Here is an 18,333-nt window from a genome sequence, read left to right as displayed (position 1 = left end):
AAGAAATTAGACCTTAAGTGCCTCCTGGTGTTAGACAATGCCCCTGGTCATCCTACAGACTTGGCAGAGCAACTTTGTGGGGACATGAGCTTCATTAAGGTGAAGTTTTTGCCTCCCAATACCACTCCTCTCCTGCAGCCCATGGACCAGCAGGTTATTGCAAACTTCAAAAAACTGTACACAAAAGCTCTTTGAAAGGAGCTTTGTAGTGACCTCAGAAACTCAAGTGACTCTAAGAGAGTTTTGGAGAGAGCACTTTAATATCCTCAATTGTGTAAACCTTATAGGTAAGGCTTGGGAGGAAGTGACTAAGAGGACCTTGAACTCTGCTTGGAAGAAAATGTGGCCAGAATGTGTAGACCAAAGGGATTTTGTAGGATTTGAGGCTAACAATGCCAGTTGAGGAATCAATTGTGGCATTGGGGAAGTCCTTGGGGTTGGAGGTTAGTGGGGAGGATGTGGAAGAGTTGGTGGAGGAGGACAATGAAGAACTAACCACTGATGAGCTGCTAGATCAACTTCAACAGCAAGAGGCCACACCTGAGGAAATTGCTTCGGAGGAGGGGAGAGAGAAATTGAAGAAGTTGCCTACTTCAAAGATTAAGGAAATCTGTGCAATGTGGCTTGAAGTGCAAACCTTCTTGGATGAAAATCACCCTCAGACAGCTATTGCAAGCCGTGCTGGTGACTATTACACTGACACTGTTGTGAAACACTTTAGGAAAGTCATAAGGAACGAGAGGTACAGGCCACTATGGACAGATATGTTGTGCGACAGAAGTCCAGTGACTCTGAAGCTGGTCCTAGTGGCATTAAAAAAAGAAGGGAAGCAAACCTGGAAAAGGACTTGACACCTCAAGTCCTAATGGAAGGGGATTCCCCTTCTAAACATTAAAACCATCCAGTCTCACCTCCTCCCATCCCATCAATCATCACTACATCTTCAATAAAGGTAAGTGTCATGTAACTGTGCATGTTTTCTTAAGTTTGTGTGTATTAAAATTAATATTTCATGTGGTAAAATTTTTTTTTTCATACTTTTGGGTTTCTTGCATGGATTAATTTGATTTCCACTATTTCTTATGGGGAAAATTAATTCGCATAACGATAATTTCGCATAACATTGAGCTCTCAGGAACAGATTAATAGCGTTATGCGGGGTCCACTGTACTGAAATAGTACTCAAATAGTAACAATCACATTGACAGGTGAACATTTTCACCTGTCTTTGTTATTTACTGTCGTCTAGAAATATACTATACAAAGAATTTATAGGTCCCAGCAATGTTTTAGACACGCTGGAGTATGATACTCCCTGAAGAATGGTGTTATGATGAGGGTCAGATAACGAGTGAGCTGCTGCAGGGAACCTTGCCTTTATATGTTTTTTTACTCTTGCAATGCATACTCTGTATGCAGTCTATCTGTCTGTCTGTCCATCTGTATCTGTATCTATCTGTCTAGCTCTGCTTATGTCTTTCTGTCTTCTGTGTGTGCCTGGAGTATATTATGAAACTCCTTGAAGAATGGTGTTATGACAAGCAGTAGATAACAAGAGACAGAGAGTGACACTTGATGAATGTGAGCTGTTGCAGGGAACCCTGGCTTTATATGTTTTTACTGTTGTATCCAAACATGTCTCTGTATGTCTGTCTGTCAATCTATCTGTATCTGTCTGTCTTATATCTACAAACACTGTATAGCACTTGGCCTGGAATTCTTGGGTTATCCTAGGTAATTTACATTATGTATAATAACTGTACTTATGAGTACATGTGAGAGAGAGATATAGACAGACAGATACATAGATAAACACATACAGACAGGCAGAGATATAGACAGATATAGATATAGACAGAGATATAGACAGCCAAAGCCAGCCAGCCAGCCAAAGCTAGCCAGTCAGCCAGCCAAAGCCAGCCAGTCAGCCAGCCAAAGCCAGCCAGCCAAAGCCAGCCAGCCAGCCAGCCAGCCAGCCAAAGCCAGCCAGCCAAAGCCAGCCAGCCAGCCAGCCAAAGCCAGCCAGCCAGCCAAAGCCAGCCAAAGCCAGCCAAAGCCAGCCAAAGCCAGCCAGCCAGCCAGCCAAAGCCAGCCAACCAGCCAGCCAAAGCCAGTCAGCCAGCCAAAGCCAGCCAGCCAGCCAGCCAAAGCCAGCCAAAGCCAGCCAGCCAGCCAGCCAAAGCCAGCCAAAGCCAGCCAACCAGCCAGCCAAAGCCAGTCAGCCAGCCAAAGCCAGCCAAAGCCAGCCAGCCAGCCAACCAGCCAGCCAACCAGCCACCCAAAGCCAGCCAGCCAAAGCCAGCCAACCAGCCAGCCAAAGCCAGTCAGCCAGCCAAAGCCAGCCATCCAGCCAGCCAGCCAGCCAGCCAAAGCCAGCCAGCCAGCCAGCCAGCCAAAGCCAGCCAGCCAGCCAAAGCCAGCCAGCCAAAGCCAGCCAGCCAGCCAAAGCCAGCCAGCTAGCCAAAGTTAGCCAGCCAGCCAAAGCCAGCCAGCCAGCCAAATTCATAAGAACATAAGAAAGAAGGAATACTGCGGCAGGCCTACTGGCCCATGCAAGGCAGGTCCATGTCACCCCCCAGCTTAGACCAATGACCCACCTAGTCAGGTCACATCCACTGAAGGAAGCAGCATGGCATCTGACCTAGTAGCACAAGCTAGTCAGGTCAAACTCACACCCACCCACACTCACTCATGTATTTATCTAACCTATTTTTACTTTCCTCTTAAAATGTGAGTGTTAATATGACATGACAACAATGAATCACTGGTGCTTGCCACACTATTTGCTCTAGCTGGCGCTCAATTGAACTGGTGCTCCCACAAGGTACTAAGTGGTCACCGATTTTTTTCATACTGTGCACACTGAGTGCACAGACCCATTCTTTCATGTCCAGATGACTCAGGCCTAATGTACCATATTTGAAGGAATGAAAAATAAAATGTTGATCTTAACATCTCTTTTCCTCTTCATATACTCCTCCCTCCTTGTATCACTTCTACTTTGTAAAAACCTCTCATATGCTAACTTTTTCTCTCTTACTAATCTCTTTACATCATTCCACCAATCACTCTTCTTCCCTCCCACACCCACTTTCCTGTAACCACAAACTTCTGCTGAACACTCTAACATTACATTCTTAAACCTACCCCATACATACAGGAAATAGCAAACAAGAGGACTCCACTAGCAATAGTGAGAATATATTACCAAAAACAACTGGTGGGAGCTCCATTGTTGGTGCTGGGAAGATAGGAATAAGACTGGTAAACATGCACCAACAGGGAATACAGTCACAGAAACCCAAGACAAACGGAAACCAAGCCTGTGCACATACTATGCAATTGGTATCTGCAGACATGGGAAATCTGGAAAAACAGATGGGACGTGAACTATGACCACCCTAGAAAATGCCGTGCGCATATGACAACAGGAAAATGCAAACTCCCTTCCTGTAAACATTTTCACCCTGAAATGTGTACCTCTTCAGTACAGGAAAGACTGTGCTATAACTTAAATTGCCAGGCATACCATCTAAAGGGGACAAAAAGATACAAAACATCCAGGCCATGGGAAAACCTGGGTAGCCACAGCCACTCAAGAGGGAGAGGTTTTTTAGTGCCAGGAAGGAAAAAAAACTGGCAGGAAATGGCAGAAATTGTACACCAAATCCAGTCATTCCTGGAGTGGAACCACAGTCGATGGCCTCCACTCCAAACCAACAGATACAGATACTAATGCCGGAAAAAAATCCCCCCCCCAGTACCAACAATACCACCAGTCCAATGACATTCTTCTTTGCAAATATACAGGGTCTAAAGCCAGCAACAAATAACAAAATACCTTTCATCCGTGGACTGCTTGCAGAGGCAAAGGCAATGTTCGCGGCTTTCACTGAGACCCACATAAAGGATCACTTAGACAACGAAATATGGATTCCAGGTTACAACCTATACAGATGTGACAGAGTGAACAGGCAAAAGGGGGGGGTTGGCCTGTACATTGCAGAGTCACTTGTTTGCACAGAACTGCTCAATGCCTCAAATGATGTAGTGGAAGTTTTAGCAGTAAAGGTCGAGAACCAAAACCTAGTCATTGTGGTAGTCTACAAGCCTCCGGATGCAACATCCCAGCAATTCCAGGAACAGCTGTTAAAAATTGACCACTGTCTGGAAAATCTTCCAGCTCCTGCACCCAACATCTTGCTCCTGGGGGATTTAAACTTAAGGCACCTAAAATGGAGGAATATAGCAAATAATATTGTTGCGGTAATAACACCAGGAGGCAGCTCTGATGAAAACTCACACTCACATGAGCTTTTAAATCTCTGCACAAAATTCAATTTAAACCAGCAAATAATAGAGCCTACTAGAATGGAGAATACACTAGACCTCATCTTCACTAACAATGATGATCTGATAAGAAATGTCACCATATCAAAAACAATATACTCAGATCACAACATAATTGAGGTTCAGACATGTATGCGCAGAGCCCCAGACCGACAAAATGAGATTAGTCACGAGGGAGCATTCACCAAATTCAACTTCAATAACAAAAACAAAGTGGGACCAAGTAAACCAAGTCCTAACCGATATAAGCTGAGAAGATATACTAAGCAACACAGACCCCAACTTATGCCTAGAACAGATTAACTTGGTGGCACTCGATGTATGCACAAGACTTATTCCTCTAAGAAAAAGGAGGAGTAGATGTAAAATAGAAAGAGACAGGCGCTCTCTTTACAGGCGACAGAAAAGAATAACAGAGCGGCTAAAAGAGGTCAATCTATCTGAAATGCGTAGGGAGACACTGGTCAGAGAAATAGCAAACATCGAACTTAAGCTAAAGGAATCTTATAGGAGTCAGGAATCGCGGGAAGAACTAAAAGCCATAAATGAAATCGAAAGAAACCCAATGTATTTCTTCTCCTTTGCCAAATCAAAGTCGAGAACAACGTCCAGTATTGGGCCCCTACTTAAACAAGATGGGTCCTACACAGATGACAGCAAGGAAATGAGTGAGCTACTCAAGTCCCAATATCACTCAGTTTTTAGCAAGCCACTAACCAGACTGAGAGTCGAAGATCAAAATGAATTTTTTATGAGAGAGCCACAGAATTTGGTTAACACAAGCCTATCTGATGTTATCCTGATGCCAAATGACTTCGAACAGGCGATAAATGACATGCCCATGCACTCTGCCCCAGGGCCAGACTCATGGAACTCCGTGTTCATCAAGAACTGCACGAAGCCCCTATCACGAGCCTTTACCATCTTATGGAGAGGGAGCATGGACACGGGGGTCATCCCACAGTTACTAAAAACAACAGACATAGATCCACTCCAAAAGGGGGCAGTAAAGCAACAGCAAAGAACTACAGACTGATAGCACTAACATCCCATATCATAAAAATCTTTGAAAGGGTCCTAAGAAGCAAGATCACCACCCATCTAGAAACCCATCAGTTACACAACCCAGGGCAACATGGGTTTAGAACAGGTCGCTCCTGTCTGTCTCAACTAAAGAATGCAGATGTAATATATACAGACTTTGCAAAAGCCTTCGACAAGTGTGACCATGGCGTAATAGCACACAAAATGCGTGCTAAAGGAATAACAGGAAAAGTCAGTCAATGGATCTATAATTTTCTCACTAACAGAACACAGAGAGTAGTAGTCAACAGAGTAAAGTCCGAGGCAGGCACGGTGAAAAGCTCTGTTCCACAAGGCACAGTACTCGCTCCCATCTTGTTCCTCATCCTCATATCTGACATAGACAAGGATGTCAGCCACAGCACCGTGTCTTCCTTTGCAGATGACACCCGAATCTGCATGACAGTGTCTTCCATTGCAGACACTGCAAGGCTCCAGGCGGACATCAATCAAATCTTTCAGTGGGCTGCAGAAAACAATATGAAGTTCAACGATGAGAAATTTCAATTACTCAGATATGGTAAACACGAGGAAATTTAATCTTCATCAGAGTACAAAACAAATTCTGACCACAAAATAGAGCGAAACACCAACGTCAAAGACCTGGGAGTGATCGTGTCAGAGGATCTCACCTTCAAGGACCATAACATTGTATCGATCACATCTGCTAGAAAAATGACAGGATGGATAATGAGAACCTTCAAAACAAGGGATGCCAAGCCTATGATGACACTCTTCAGGTCACTTGTTCTATCTAGGCTGGAATATTGCTGCACACTAACAGCACCTTTCAAGGCAGGTGAAATTGCTGACCTAGAAAATGTACAGAGAACCTTCACAGCGCGCATAACGGAGATAAAACACCTCAATTACTGGGAGCGCTTGAGGTTCCTGAACCTGTATTCCCTGGAACGCAGGCGGGAGAGATACATGATTATATACACCTGGAAAATCCTAGAGGGACTAGTACCGAACTTGCACACGAAAATCACTCACTATGAAAGCAAAAGACTTGGCAGACGATGCAACATCCCCCCAGTGAAAAGCAGGGGTGTCACTAGCACGTTAAGAGACCATACAATAAGTGTCAGGGGCCCGAGACTGTTCAACTGCCTCCCAGCTTACATAAGGGGGATTACCAACAGACCCCTGGCAGTCTTCAAGCTGGCATTGGACAAGCACCTAAAGTCGGTTCCTGATCAGCCGGGCTGTGGCTCGTACGTTGGTTTGTGTGCAGCCAGCAGTAACAGCCTGGTTGATCAGGCTCTGATCCACCAGGAGGCCTGGTCACAGACCGGGCCGCGGGGGCGTTGACCCCCGGAACTCTCTCCAGGTAAACTCCAGGTAAACATCTTCAACCCCATTGCCTATACTCTTACTAGCCCATCTATCCTCCAAGAGTTGCTTATATCTTACCCTAACTGCCTCCTCCTTTATCTTGTAAACCTTCACCTCCCTCTTACCTGCTACTTCCATTTTCCTTGTATCCCATCCACCTTTTACTCTCACTGTAGCTACAACTAAAAAGTGATCTAATATATCTGTGGTTCCTCTATAAACATGTACATCTTTAAGTCTACCCAACAGTCTTTTATCTACCAATACAGAGGCCAACAAACTACTGTCATTATGCCCTACATCATATCCTGTATACTTATCTATCCTCTCTTTCGGAAAGTATTTATTACCTATAACCAAACTTCTTTCTATACAAAGTTCAATCAAAGGGCCCCCATTATCATTTAGCATTTAGGTCCCCTACCACAATTACTCTCCCACCTAGTTCAAAAGTTCTTACTCACTTAACCCTTTGACTGTCGAAAGGCCCAATCCTGAAGTGTCTCCTGGTGTCGCAAAAATATTCGAAAAAAAAAAAATCATTTTTTCTTATGAAAATGTTAACATTATTTTTCTGATTGTTTTAGTCCCCCCAAAAAAAATTTTCCCATCAGTACTTACCCAGATACAGAGGCATGAAGTTTGCAGAAAATGAGCCGTGTATGGCAACAGCGGCGACTGCCGCTCACCCGTAAACTTTAGTTTACTTGTATTTGAAGGTTTGCTGTTTTTTCACTATATTTTTTCACATAACTTATGTGGCCTGTGAGACCAAAATAAGGTGCAATGTACATATATACACTCGTTGTATACAACACAATAAGCACACAAACATAATTATCAATATATTGTCTACAAAACTTGTTTACAAAAACAATACAAAATATTGTTTATTGCTATTGTTCTATAATATATATACTAATGTACAGTCACTGGACATATTCCTAGAAGTTCTGCAGCTTGTGGAACTCTGTGAAACATTGTGTCATACACAGTGGTGTTTTACACTCCTCACATAAAACATGGTGTCATACACAGTGGTGTTTTACACTCCTCACACATAAAACATGGTGTAATACACAGTGGTGTTTTACACTCCTCACACATAAAACATGGTGTCATACACAGTGGTGTTTTACACTCCTTACACATAAAACATGGTGTCATACACAGTGGTGTTTTACACTCCTTACACACAAAACATGGTGTCATACACAGTGGTGTTTTACACTCCTTACACACAAAACATGGTGTCATACACAATGGTGTTTTACACTCCTTACACACAAAACATGGTGTCATACACAGTGGTGTTTTACATTCCTCACACATAAAACATGGTGTCATACACAGTGGTGTTTTACACTCCTTACGCATAAAACATGGTGTCATACACAGTGGTGTTTTACACTCACACATAAAACATGGTGTCATACACAGTGGTGCTTTACACTCCTCACACATAAAACATGGTGTCATACACAGTGGTGTTTTACACTCTCACACATAAAACATGGTGTCATACACAGTGGTGTTTTACACTCCTCACACATAAAACATGGTGTCATACACAGTGGTGTTTTACACTCCTCACACATAAAACATGGTGTCATACACAGTGGTGTTTTACACTCCTCACACATAAAACATGGTGTCATACACAGTGGTGTTTTACACTCCTCACACATAAAATCAGTGTGTGTGCATTTTTGTTTAAGTTTTTTTTATGTGCAAAGACAAAACACCTCGTCTGAGCAGTTTTCTTCAAAGTATTAGCAGGCAGTTGTGTTATGTAGTTATCCTAGGTAAATGGTCGTGTGTCATCATTCCTTCCTTCCTAATTTCCTTCATTCCTTTCCTACCTGGAGGCTACCTGGAGGGCATTCCACCTCTCTTCCTACATTCCTTCATCTGTCCTTCCTTACTTTTTTCCTTCCTTTCATCTAGTCCTTCCTTCATTCCTGCCTTCCCTTCTTGCTTCTGGTTTCTATAATATATATACACATATATAGTCACTATATACTTTCATAAAACTGCTATTATCACCATTCAGCAAGCTTGTCTTGTGTGCGAGTGTGTGGCTTATAATTGTTTTGAATCAGGAGTCGGCAGCTGTCAAAATGACATATTGTCTCATTACTCACTCCCCCTCCCGCCTGTCAAAACAATGGGGTCCGATGCTGCTTCCCCTCAATTCTATCTAATTATCTTTCTCCCTCATTCTATCTCTTTCAATCTGTCTCTCTCTTTCTCTCTGTCTATCTCTGTCTCACAGGTACACATAAATACAAGTACAGTGGACCCCCGCTTAACGATCGCCTCCAAATGCGACCAATTATGTAAGTGTATTTATGTAAGTGCGTTTGTACGTGTATGTTTGGGGGTCTGAAATGGACTAATCTACTTCACAATATTCCTTATGGGAAAAAATTCGGTCAGTACTGGCACCTGAACATACTACTGAAATGAAAAAAGTTCGTTAACCGGGGGTCCACTGTATACATAGTGTAAATTACCTAGGATAACCCAAAAAATCCAGACAAAGTGCTATACTCTGCTTGAAGATGTGAGTAAACGTGATGATGACACAGTTTTGTGGCTCTCTCTGAGACAGAGCTAGAGGGATAGACAGGGAGCTTGGCAGACAGACAAATAGACAGACAGACAAATGTTTGTTCGTCGTCGTCGTCGTCGTCTCCTCCTCCTCCTTGTCCTCTTCCTTCTCCTTCTCCTCCTTCTTCTCCTTCTCCTCCTCCTTCTTCTCCTCCTCCTCCTTCTCCTCCTCCTCCTTCTCCTTCTCCTCCTCCTTCTCCTTCTCCTCCTTCTCCTTCTCCTCCCCTTCTTCTCCTCCTCCTCCTCCTTCTTCTCCTCCTCCTCCTCCTTCTCCTTCTCCTCCTCCTCCTTCTCCTTCTCCTCCTTCTACTTCTACTTCTCCTTCTCCTCCTCCTTCTTCTCCTTCTCCTCCTCCTTCTTCTTCTCCTCCTCCTCCTCCTTCTCCTTCTCCTCCTCCTCCTCCTCCTCCTCCTGGCTCTTGACATATGGACAGCTGCCCCCCTCCCTCCACCCTCGTTTATGCTCATCAAAGGTCAGCTCTTATCAGATGTTATCTCCCCTTATCTTGTCACTGTCATGGGGTGAACTGTTTTCATGCCTCAAGGGAACATATTATTACATATTATTATTATTCTTCTTCCTCCTCTTCTTCTTCCTCCTTCCTCCTCCTCCCTCCTTCCTCTTCCTTCCTCCTCCTCCCTCCTTCCTCTGCCTCCCTCCTTCCTCTGCCTCCCTCCTTCCTCTGCCTCCCTCCTTCCTCCTCCTCCCTCCCTCCTCCCTCCTCCTCCTCCCTCCTCCTCCTCCCTCCTTCCTCCTCCTCCTCCCTCCTTCCTCCTCCTCCTCCCTCCTTCCTCCTCCTCCTCCTCCCTCCTTCCTCTTCCTCCTTCCTTCCTCTTCCTCCTTCCTTCCTCCTCCTCTTCTTCCTCCTCCTCTTCTTCCTCCTCCTCCTCTTCTTCCTCCTCCTCTTCTTCCTCCTCCTCTTCTTCCTCCTCCTCCTCCTCCATTGCTTTTGGTCTCAAACTCCTCGAAATCATGAAATTGATCTTCAATGACACTTCCATCTGTGTTAGAGCATCACTTGGGAAGAGAAGAGTCCCAGATTTGCTGGGGAGTCACATATTTCTTACCGCTAGACATGCTGAAAAAGGACAACTGAAATGGTATTCCCACAATGCACCACTGGCTCCCCAATTTTTTTTATATGGTGCACACTGACCATGGAGACCCATTCTCTCACATGTGGGCCTACCAGCTTTCTCCTGCTTGATTTGAAGCTGCTAGAATTTATGCGTATAGATACGTGTTAACACGGTATCTCCTATGACGTACATATACTACCGCAACAGTCAAAGGGTTAACATCTCCCAAAATCTCTCTCTCCTCTACACTCCTCTCTTCTCCAGGTGCATACACACTTATTATGACCCACTTTTTGCATCTGACCCTTATTTTAATCCACATAATCTTTGAATTCATGCATTTATATTCCTCTTCTCCTTCCAAAACTGATCCTTCAACATTATTGCTACCCCTTCCTTAGTTCTAACTCTCTCAGATACTTCTGATTTAATCCCATTAATTTCTCCCCACTGAAACTCACCTATCCCTTTCAGCTTTGTTTTGCTCAGAGCGAGGGCATTCAACTTCTTTTCATTCATAACATTAGCAGCCATCCCTTTCTTATTATCTGCACTACATCCACGCACATTCAAGCATCCCAGTTTTATAAAGTTTTCTTCTCTTTTTTTAGTATATTCTACAGAAGGGGTTACTAGCCCATTGCTCTTAGCATTATAATTGCCTCATATGACACACATGGCTTACGGAGGAAAGATTCTTTTCCACATCCCCATGAAGAATTGAGGAAATAAAAAAGAACAAGAATGATTAAGAACAAAGAAGAAAAACCTAGATGTGTGTATGTATATATATGCATGTGCATGCTTGCACAGTGTGACCTAAATATAAGTAGAAGTAGCAAGATACATCTGTCATCCAGCATGTTTAAGAGACAGAAAAAAAAACCAGCACTCCTACCATCATGTAGAACAGTTACAGGCTTCTGTTTCACACTCATTTGGCAGAATGGTATTACCTCCCTGGGCAGCTGCTGTCTGCAAACCTACTACCAAAATTGTATACATATTTGACAATAATAAAAATTATAATACATAAAATGATTACACATACTTTTTTTTTTTTAACAAGTCGGCCATCTCCCACCAAGGCAGAGTGGCCCAAAAAGAAAGAAAATCCCCAAAAAGAAAATACTTTCATCATCATTCAACACTTTCGCCTCACTCACACATAATCACTGTTTTTGCAGAGGTGCTCAGAACACAACAGTTTAGAAGTATATACGTATAAAGATACACAACATATCCCCCCAAACTGCCAATATCCTAAACCCCTCCTTTAAAGTGCAGGCATTGTACTTCCCATTTCGAGGACTCAAGTCCGGCTATATAAAATAACCGGTTTCCCTGAATCCCTCCACTAAATATTACCCTGATCACACTCCAACAGCTCATCAGGTCCCAAATACCATTCGTCTCCATTCACTCCTATCTAACACGCTCACGCACGCTTGCTGGAAGTCCAAGCCCCTTGCCCACAGAACCTCCTTTACCCCGTCCCTCCAACCTTTTCGAGGACGAACCCTATCCCACCTTCCTTCCCCTACAGATTTATACGCTCTCCATGTCATTCTACTTTGATCCATTCTCTCTAAATGACTAAACCACCTCAACAACCCCTCTTCAGGACTCTGACTAATACTTCTATTAACTCCACATCTTCTCCTAATTTCCACACTCCGAATTTTCTGCATAATATTTACACCACACATTGCCCTTAGACAGGGCATCTCCACTGCCTCCAACTGCCTCCTTGCTGCAGCATTTACAACCCAAGCTTCACACCCATATAAGAGTGTTGGTACTACTATTTTTTCATACAGTCCCTTCTTTGCCTCCAAAGATAACATTTTTTGCCTCCACATATACCTCAATGTACCACTCACCTTTTTTCCTTCATCAATTCTATGATTAACCTCATCCTTCATAAATCCATCCGCTGACACGTCAGCTCCCAGATATCTGAAAACATTCGCTTCTTCCATACTCCTCCTCCCAAACTTGATATCCAATTTTTCTTTATCTAAATCATTTGATACCCTCATCACCTTACTCTTTTCTATGTTCACTTTCAACTTTCTACCTTTACACACACTCCCAAATTCGTCCAATAACCTTTGCCATTTTTCTTTAGAATCTCCCATAAACACAGTATCATCAGCAAAAAGTAACTGTGTCACTTCCCATTTTGTATTTAATTCCCTATAATTTAATCCCACTCCTCTCACCAACACCATAGCATTTACTTCCTTTACAACCCCATCTATAAATATATTAAACAACCATGGTGACATTACACATCCCTGTCTAAGACCTACTTTTACCGGGAAGTAGTCTCCCTCTCTTCTACACACCCTAACCTGAGCCTCACTATCCCCATAAAAACTCTTTATAGCATTTAGTAACTTACCACCTATTCCATATACTTGCAACATCTGCCACATTGCTCCCCTAACCACTCTATCATATTCCTTTTCTAAATCCATAAATGCAATAAAAACTTCCCTACCTTTATTTAAATACTGTTCACATATATGCTTCAATGTAAACACTTGATCTACACATCCCCTACCCACTCTTAAAACCTCCTTGCTCATCCACAATTCTACATTCTGTCTTACCTCTAATTCTTTCAATAATAACCCTACCATACACTGTTCCTGGTATACTCAGTAAACTTATTCCTCTATAATTTTTACAATCTCTTTTGTCCCCCTTCCCTTTATATAAAGGGACTATACACGCTCTCCGCCAATCCCTAGGTACCTTCCCCTCTTTCATACATTTATTAAACAAAAATACCAACCACTCAAACACTATGTCCCCCACTGCTTTTAACATTTCTGTCATGATCCCATCAGTTCCAGCTGCTTTACCCCCTTTCATTCTATGTAATGCCTCACGCACCTCCCCCACACTCACATCCTGCTCTTCTTCACTCCTAAAAGATGGAATACCTCCCTGGCCAGTGCATAAAATTACCCCCTCCCTTTCTTCTTCGACATTTAAAAGTTCCTCAGAATATTCTCGCCATCTACCCAATACCTCCATCTCCCCATCTACTAACTCCCCTACTCTGTTTTTAACTGACAAATCCATTCATTCCCTATGCTTTCTTAACTTGTTTAACTCACTCCAAAATTTTTTCTTATTTTCATTAAAATTTCTTGACAGTGCCTCTCCCACTCTATCATCTGCTCTCCTTTTGCACTCTCACCACTCTCTTGACTTTTCTTTTACTCTCCATATACTCTACTCTTCTTATAACACTTCTGCTTTGTAAAAACCTCTCATAAGCTACCTTTTTCTCTTTTATCACACCCTTTACTTCATCATTACACCAATCACTCCTCTTTCCTCCTGCACCTACCCTCCTATAACCACAAACTTCTGCCCCACATTCTAGTACTGCATTTTTAAAACTATTCCAACTCTCTTCAACCCCCCCCCCCCCCAATAATATTTGCACCAACCCACCTTTCTACCAATAGTTGCTTATACCTCACCCGAACTTCCTCCTCCCTTAGTTTATACACTTTCACCTCCCTCTTACTTGTTGTTGCCATTTTTCTCTTGTCCCATCTACCTCTTACTCTAACTGTAGCCACAACTAGATAATGATCCGATATATCAGTTGCCCCTCTATAAACGTGTACATCCTGGAGCCTACCCATCAACCTTTTATCCAACAATATATAATCTAACAAACTACTTTCATTACGTGCTATATCATACCTTGTATATTTATTCTCTTTTTCATAAAATATGTATTACTTATTACCAAACCTCTTTCTACACATAAATCAATTAAAGGCTCCCCATTTTCATTTACCCTTGGCACCCTAAATTTACCTACTACTCTCCCCACAACATTTTTACCCACTTTACTTATAATCATATAATTCATAATATCATAAAATTATTATAGATAAACAATATTAGGAAGAAAAGTACAAAGCTCATGCCAACTCACCTAGCTGACAACACAAAGCTGTTGGTGCAGTCAACTCCTAAAACTATATCATTATGCCCTTCAAGAGTGTAGACATCACAGGAACACTCTCTCCACAGGAAGTTTTCCTTTTTCCCCGAACTACCAGCAATTGATCCCTTGGAAGCTTTCTTTGATGTCTGAGATTTAGACTCAACATCTGAAGCATTCTGACTAATGGCATGATGTTGCAGAGAATCAACAGAAGCAAGTGTCTTTCTAGATACATTCTCTACACAGGAAACATTATTTTTGTCACTTTGCAACACCCCAGCTGGGCTGCTATAGGTAGAGGATAAGCTGGTCAGGCTTTCTTGATGCTTTGAATCATTCCCTGAAGTATCAATTAATTGAAATGCTTCTTGTGCTTCTAATTCATCTTGCACTTCTTGTTTTATATTAGATGAATCAATGCTTCTACATTTTTTAACATTACTTTCTTCTTCCCTGAGAAGGATGCTGAAAAAATAAGATTAACTGGTTAGAAACATTATTATTAAAAATACTATTATGTAATAAACTTAAATGCTGCATTTTGTTTTAGGCTACTCTCAAATTTTGAAGACAACATAAACAACCATTTTTTTTTTCTTTCTCGAGTATTCAATTCTCCATTTGTAGACAAAACCAGGACTTATATTCAACAAATACAAAAGCTCATAGTTTGTTCAGTTGTACATCTATTTTATTTATAGTAGACAGTAAGTTTACTCAAATTACAATCTGGGAATATTACACTAGAACAAGTTGAAAGTATTTTGTAGGTTTTGTATACTCAGTGGAAACCCGAGTTTCAAACGCATCGACTATCGAACGCTTCGAGTTTCGACCACTTTTTTTTGCACCAATTTTGTCCCAAGTATCGGACATACCCTGTGTTTCGAACCGCGTACCAGACCTGTCTGCCTGCCCACATTCCCGCACGCAGGTGTTGTGAGCCAGTCTGGCTTTGTTTATGCTTGAGTGAGCACTAACCTGCACCCTCATACAAACATTACACTATTAATTCATTGTGTTTGGTGCTTGTGCGACTGTGAAATAAGCTACCATGGGCCCAAAGAAACTTACTAGTGGCACCCCTGTGGTAAAGAAAGTGAGAAACACCATAGATGTGAAGAAGGAAATACTAGTACAAAAATACGAGAGTGGTGTGCGACTTGTGGAGCTTGCCGGGATATGTGGCAAAAACAAAACAATCGCTTCTACCCTGGCGAAGAGAAAAGAAATCAAGGAAGTTGATGTTACAAAAGGTGTTGATATGCTAACCAAAAATAGACTACAAATAGTCGAAGAGGTTGAGAAGTTGTTGATTGTGTGGATAAAAGCTAAAGAGATAGAGGGTGATAGTGTTTCGGAGATGATCATTTGTGAAAAGGCAAGGCAACTGCATGATGATCTCATAAACAAAAGGCCTGCAACAAGTGCTGCTATTAGTGACTTTAAGGCCAGCAGAGGCTGGTTTGACAGATTTAAGAAGCGTAGTGGCATACACAGTGTGGTAAGGCATGGGGAGGCTGCCAATTGAGACAAACTTGCAGCTGAAAAATTCATAACTGAAATTTCAGGAGTATGTAAAGACTGAAAAATTCAAACCCAAACAAGTGTTCAACTGTGACGAAATAGGCCTGTTTTGGAAAAAAATGCCAAAGAGGACCTACATTATGCAGGAGAAAAAGGCACTTCCAGGGCACAAGCCTATGAAAGACAGGCTAACTCTCTTGTTTTGTGCTAATGCTAGTGGGTATTTTAAAGTGAAGTCTTTACTGGCGTATCACTCAGAAAATCCCAGTGTGTTCAAGAAAAACAATGTCGTCAAGAATAGACTGTGTGTTGTGGAAAGCTAATAATAGGGCATGGGTCACAACGAAAATTTTTAAAGAATGAGTCCATGAAGACTTTAGCCAGTGTGAAAAAATACCTCCTGGAAAATAAATTGCCACTCGAGTGCAGCCTGTTACTGGACAATGCTCCTGCACATCCTCTAAACTTGGTAGACCTACTGTCTAGGGACTTCAGTTTTATCACACTGAAGTTCTTGCCTCCTAACACCACTCCTCTCCCCCAACCCATGGACCAGCAGGTCATTTCTAACTTCAAAAGCCTCTACACAAAAGCAGTGTTTGAAAAGTCCTTTGAAGTGACCCTAAGAGAGTTCTGGAGGAATCACTTCGGTATCTACAACTGCATAAGCCTTATAGGTATGGCTTGGGAGGAAGTGATTTCCATGACTTTGAGCTCTGCTTGGAGACAATTGTGGCTAGATTGTGTCCAACAGAAGGATTTTGAAGGGTTAGAGGCTGACCCTGACCCTGCTGACCCTCTGCCTGTTGTGGAAGGTATTGTGGCAATGAGGAACTCCCTAGGTTTGGAGGTGAGTGGCGAGGATGTGGAAGAGTTGGTGCAGGACCAGAGGAAAGAGCTAACCACTGATAAGCTGCAAGAGCTTCATCAACAAATCCCTAGGCCGTGATGAACTGTTTGCAATGGTGCTAAAGGAATGTAAAGAGGAACTTAGCATACCTTTGGCTAATCTTTTTAACATATCACTACAAACTGGCAGTGCTTGATAAGTGGAAAATTGAAAATGTAATACTTATTTACAAGGCAGGTGACAGGTCCTTAGCTTCGAACTATAGACCAATAAGCCTTACCTCCATAGTGGGAAAATTTATGGAATGGGGGCACGTCACAAGCGGTGTTCCTCAGGGGTCAGTGTTGGGCCCGTTGTTGTTCACAATTTACATAAACGACATAGATGAGGGAATAAATAATGACATGAGCAAATTTGCTGATGACACCAAAATAGGCCGTCCAATTCATTCTAATGAGGACACTAGAGCACTCCAGGATGATTTGAATAGACTGATGCAATGGTCGGAGAAGTAGCAGATGCAGTTTAATATTGACAAATGCAAAGTTCTAAATGTTGGACAGTTAAATAACCATGCCATATATAAACTAAATAATGTAGATCTTAATACTACTGATTGTGAAAAGGATTTAAGAGTTCTGGTTAGCAGTAATCTAAAATGAAGACAACAGTGCATTAGTGTTCGCAATAAAGCTAACAGAATTCTTGGCTTCATATCTAGAAGTATAAATAATAGAAGTCCTCAGGTTGTTCTTCAACTCTATATATCCTTGGTTAGGCCTCATTTAGACTATGCTGCTCAGTTCTGGTCACCGTATTACAGAATGGATATAAATGCTCTGGAAAACGTACAGACGAGGATGACAAAGATGATCCAATGTATCAGAAATCTTCCCTATGAGGACAGACTGAGGGCCCTGAATCTGCACTCTCTCGAAAGGCATAAAATTAGGAGGGATATGATCGAGGTGTATAAATGGAAAACAGGAATAAATAAAGGGGATGTAAATAGCGTGCTGAAAATTTCCAGCCAAGACAGGACTCGCAGCAATGGTTTCAAGTTGGAAAAATTCAGATTCAGGAAGGATATAGGAAAGCACTGGTTTGGTAATAGAGTTGTGGATGAGTGGAACAAACTCCCAAGTACAGTTATTTAGGTTAAAACGTTATGTAGTTTTAAAAATAGGTTAGATAAATACATGAGTGTGTGTGGGTGGGTGAGATGGACTTGACTAGTTTGTGCTGCTGGGTCTGGTGCCATGCTCCTTCCTTGAGTGGAGGTGACCAGACTGGGTGGTCATTGGGCTAATCGGGGGGGGGGGGGGGTTATTGGTCTAATGGGGGGGGCATGGACCTGCTCCGCATGGGTCAGTAGGCCTGTTGCAGTGTTCCTTCTTTCTTATGTTCTTATGGAACAGCATCATACCACAGCAGAGGAACTTGCATCACAGGAGGAGGAAGAGGGAGTGGATGAGATGCCTTCTTCACAGATTAAGATTTGTGCAAGGTGG

At 42.4% G+C, this 18,333-nt stretch overlaps 1 protein-coding gene across 6 annotated transcripts in view; it reads right to left on the bottom strand.

Moving 5' to 3' along the window:
• LOC128694605 (uncharacterized) overlaps window positions 1-18,333 on the bottom strand; it is a 528,306-nt gene that overhangs the window by 408,885 nt on the left and 101,088 nt on the right. For 5 of the 6 annotated variants that reach the window (XR_011391619.1, XM_070082011.1, XM_070082018.1 and 2 more), the window contains exon 3: window positions 14,434-14,910. The exons of the other annotated variant lie outside the window; for it this stretch is intronic. Coding sequence is in view for 4 of the 5 variants with exons in the window: in XM_070082011.1 (XP_069938112.1) it covers window positions 14,434-14,910 (477 nt within the window). In the remaining variant the exon portion in view is untranslated. The remainder of the gene's footprint in view (window positions 1-14,433; window positions 14,911-18,333) is intronic. 6 annotated transcript variants of the gene reach the window in all.

The sequence above is a fragment of the Cherax quadricarinatus genome, chromosome 6 (assembly GCF_038502225.1).
Source record: "Cherax quadricarinatus isolate ZL_2023a chromosome 6, ASM3850222v1, whole genome shotgun sequence".
Classification (NCBI taxonomy): Eukaryota; Metazoa; Arthropoda; class Malacostraca; order Decapoda; family Parastacidae; genus Cherax; species Cherax quadricarinatus.
Note: the sequence above shows the minus strand (reverse complement) of the source record. Positions and strands in the feature narration are given on the sequence as shown.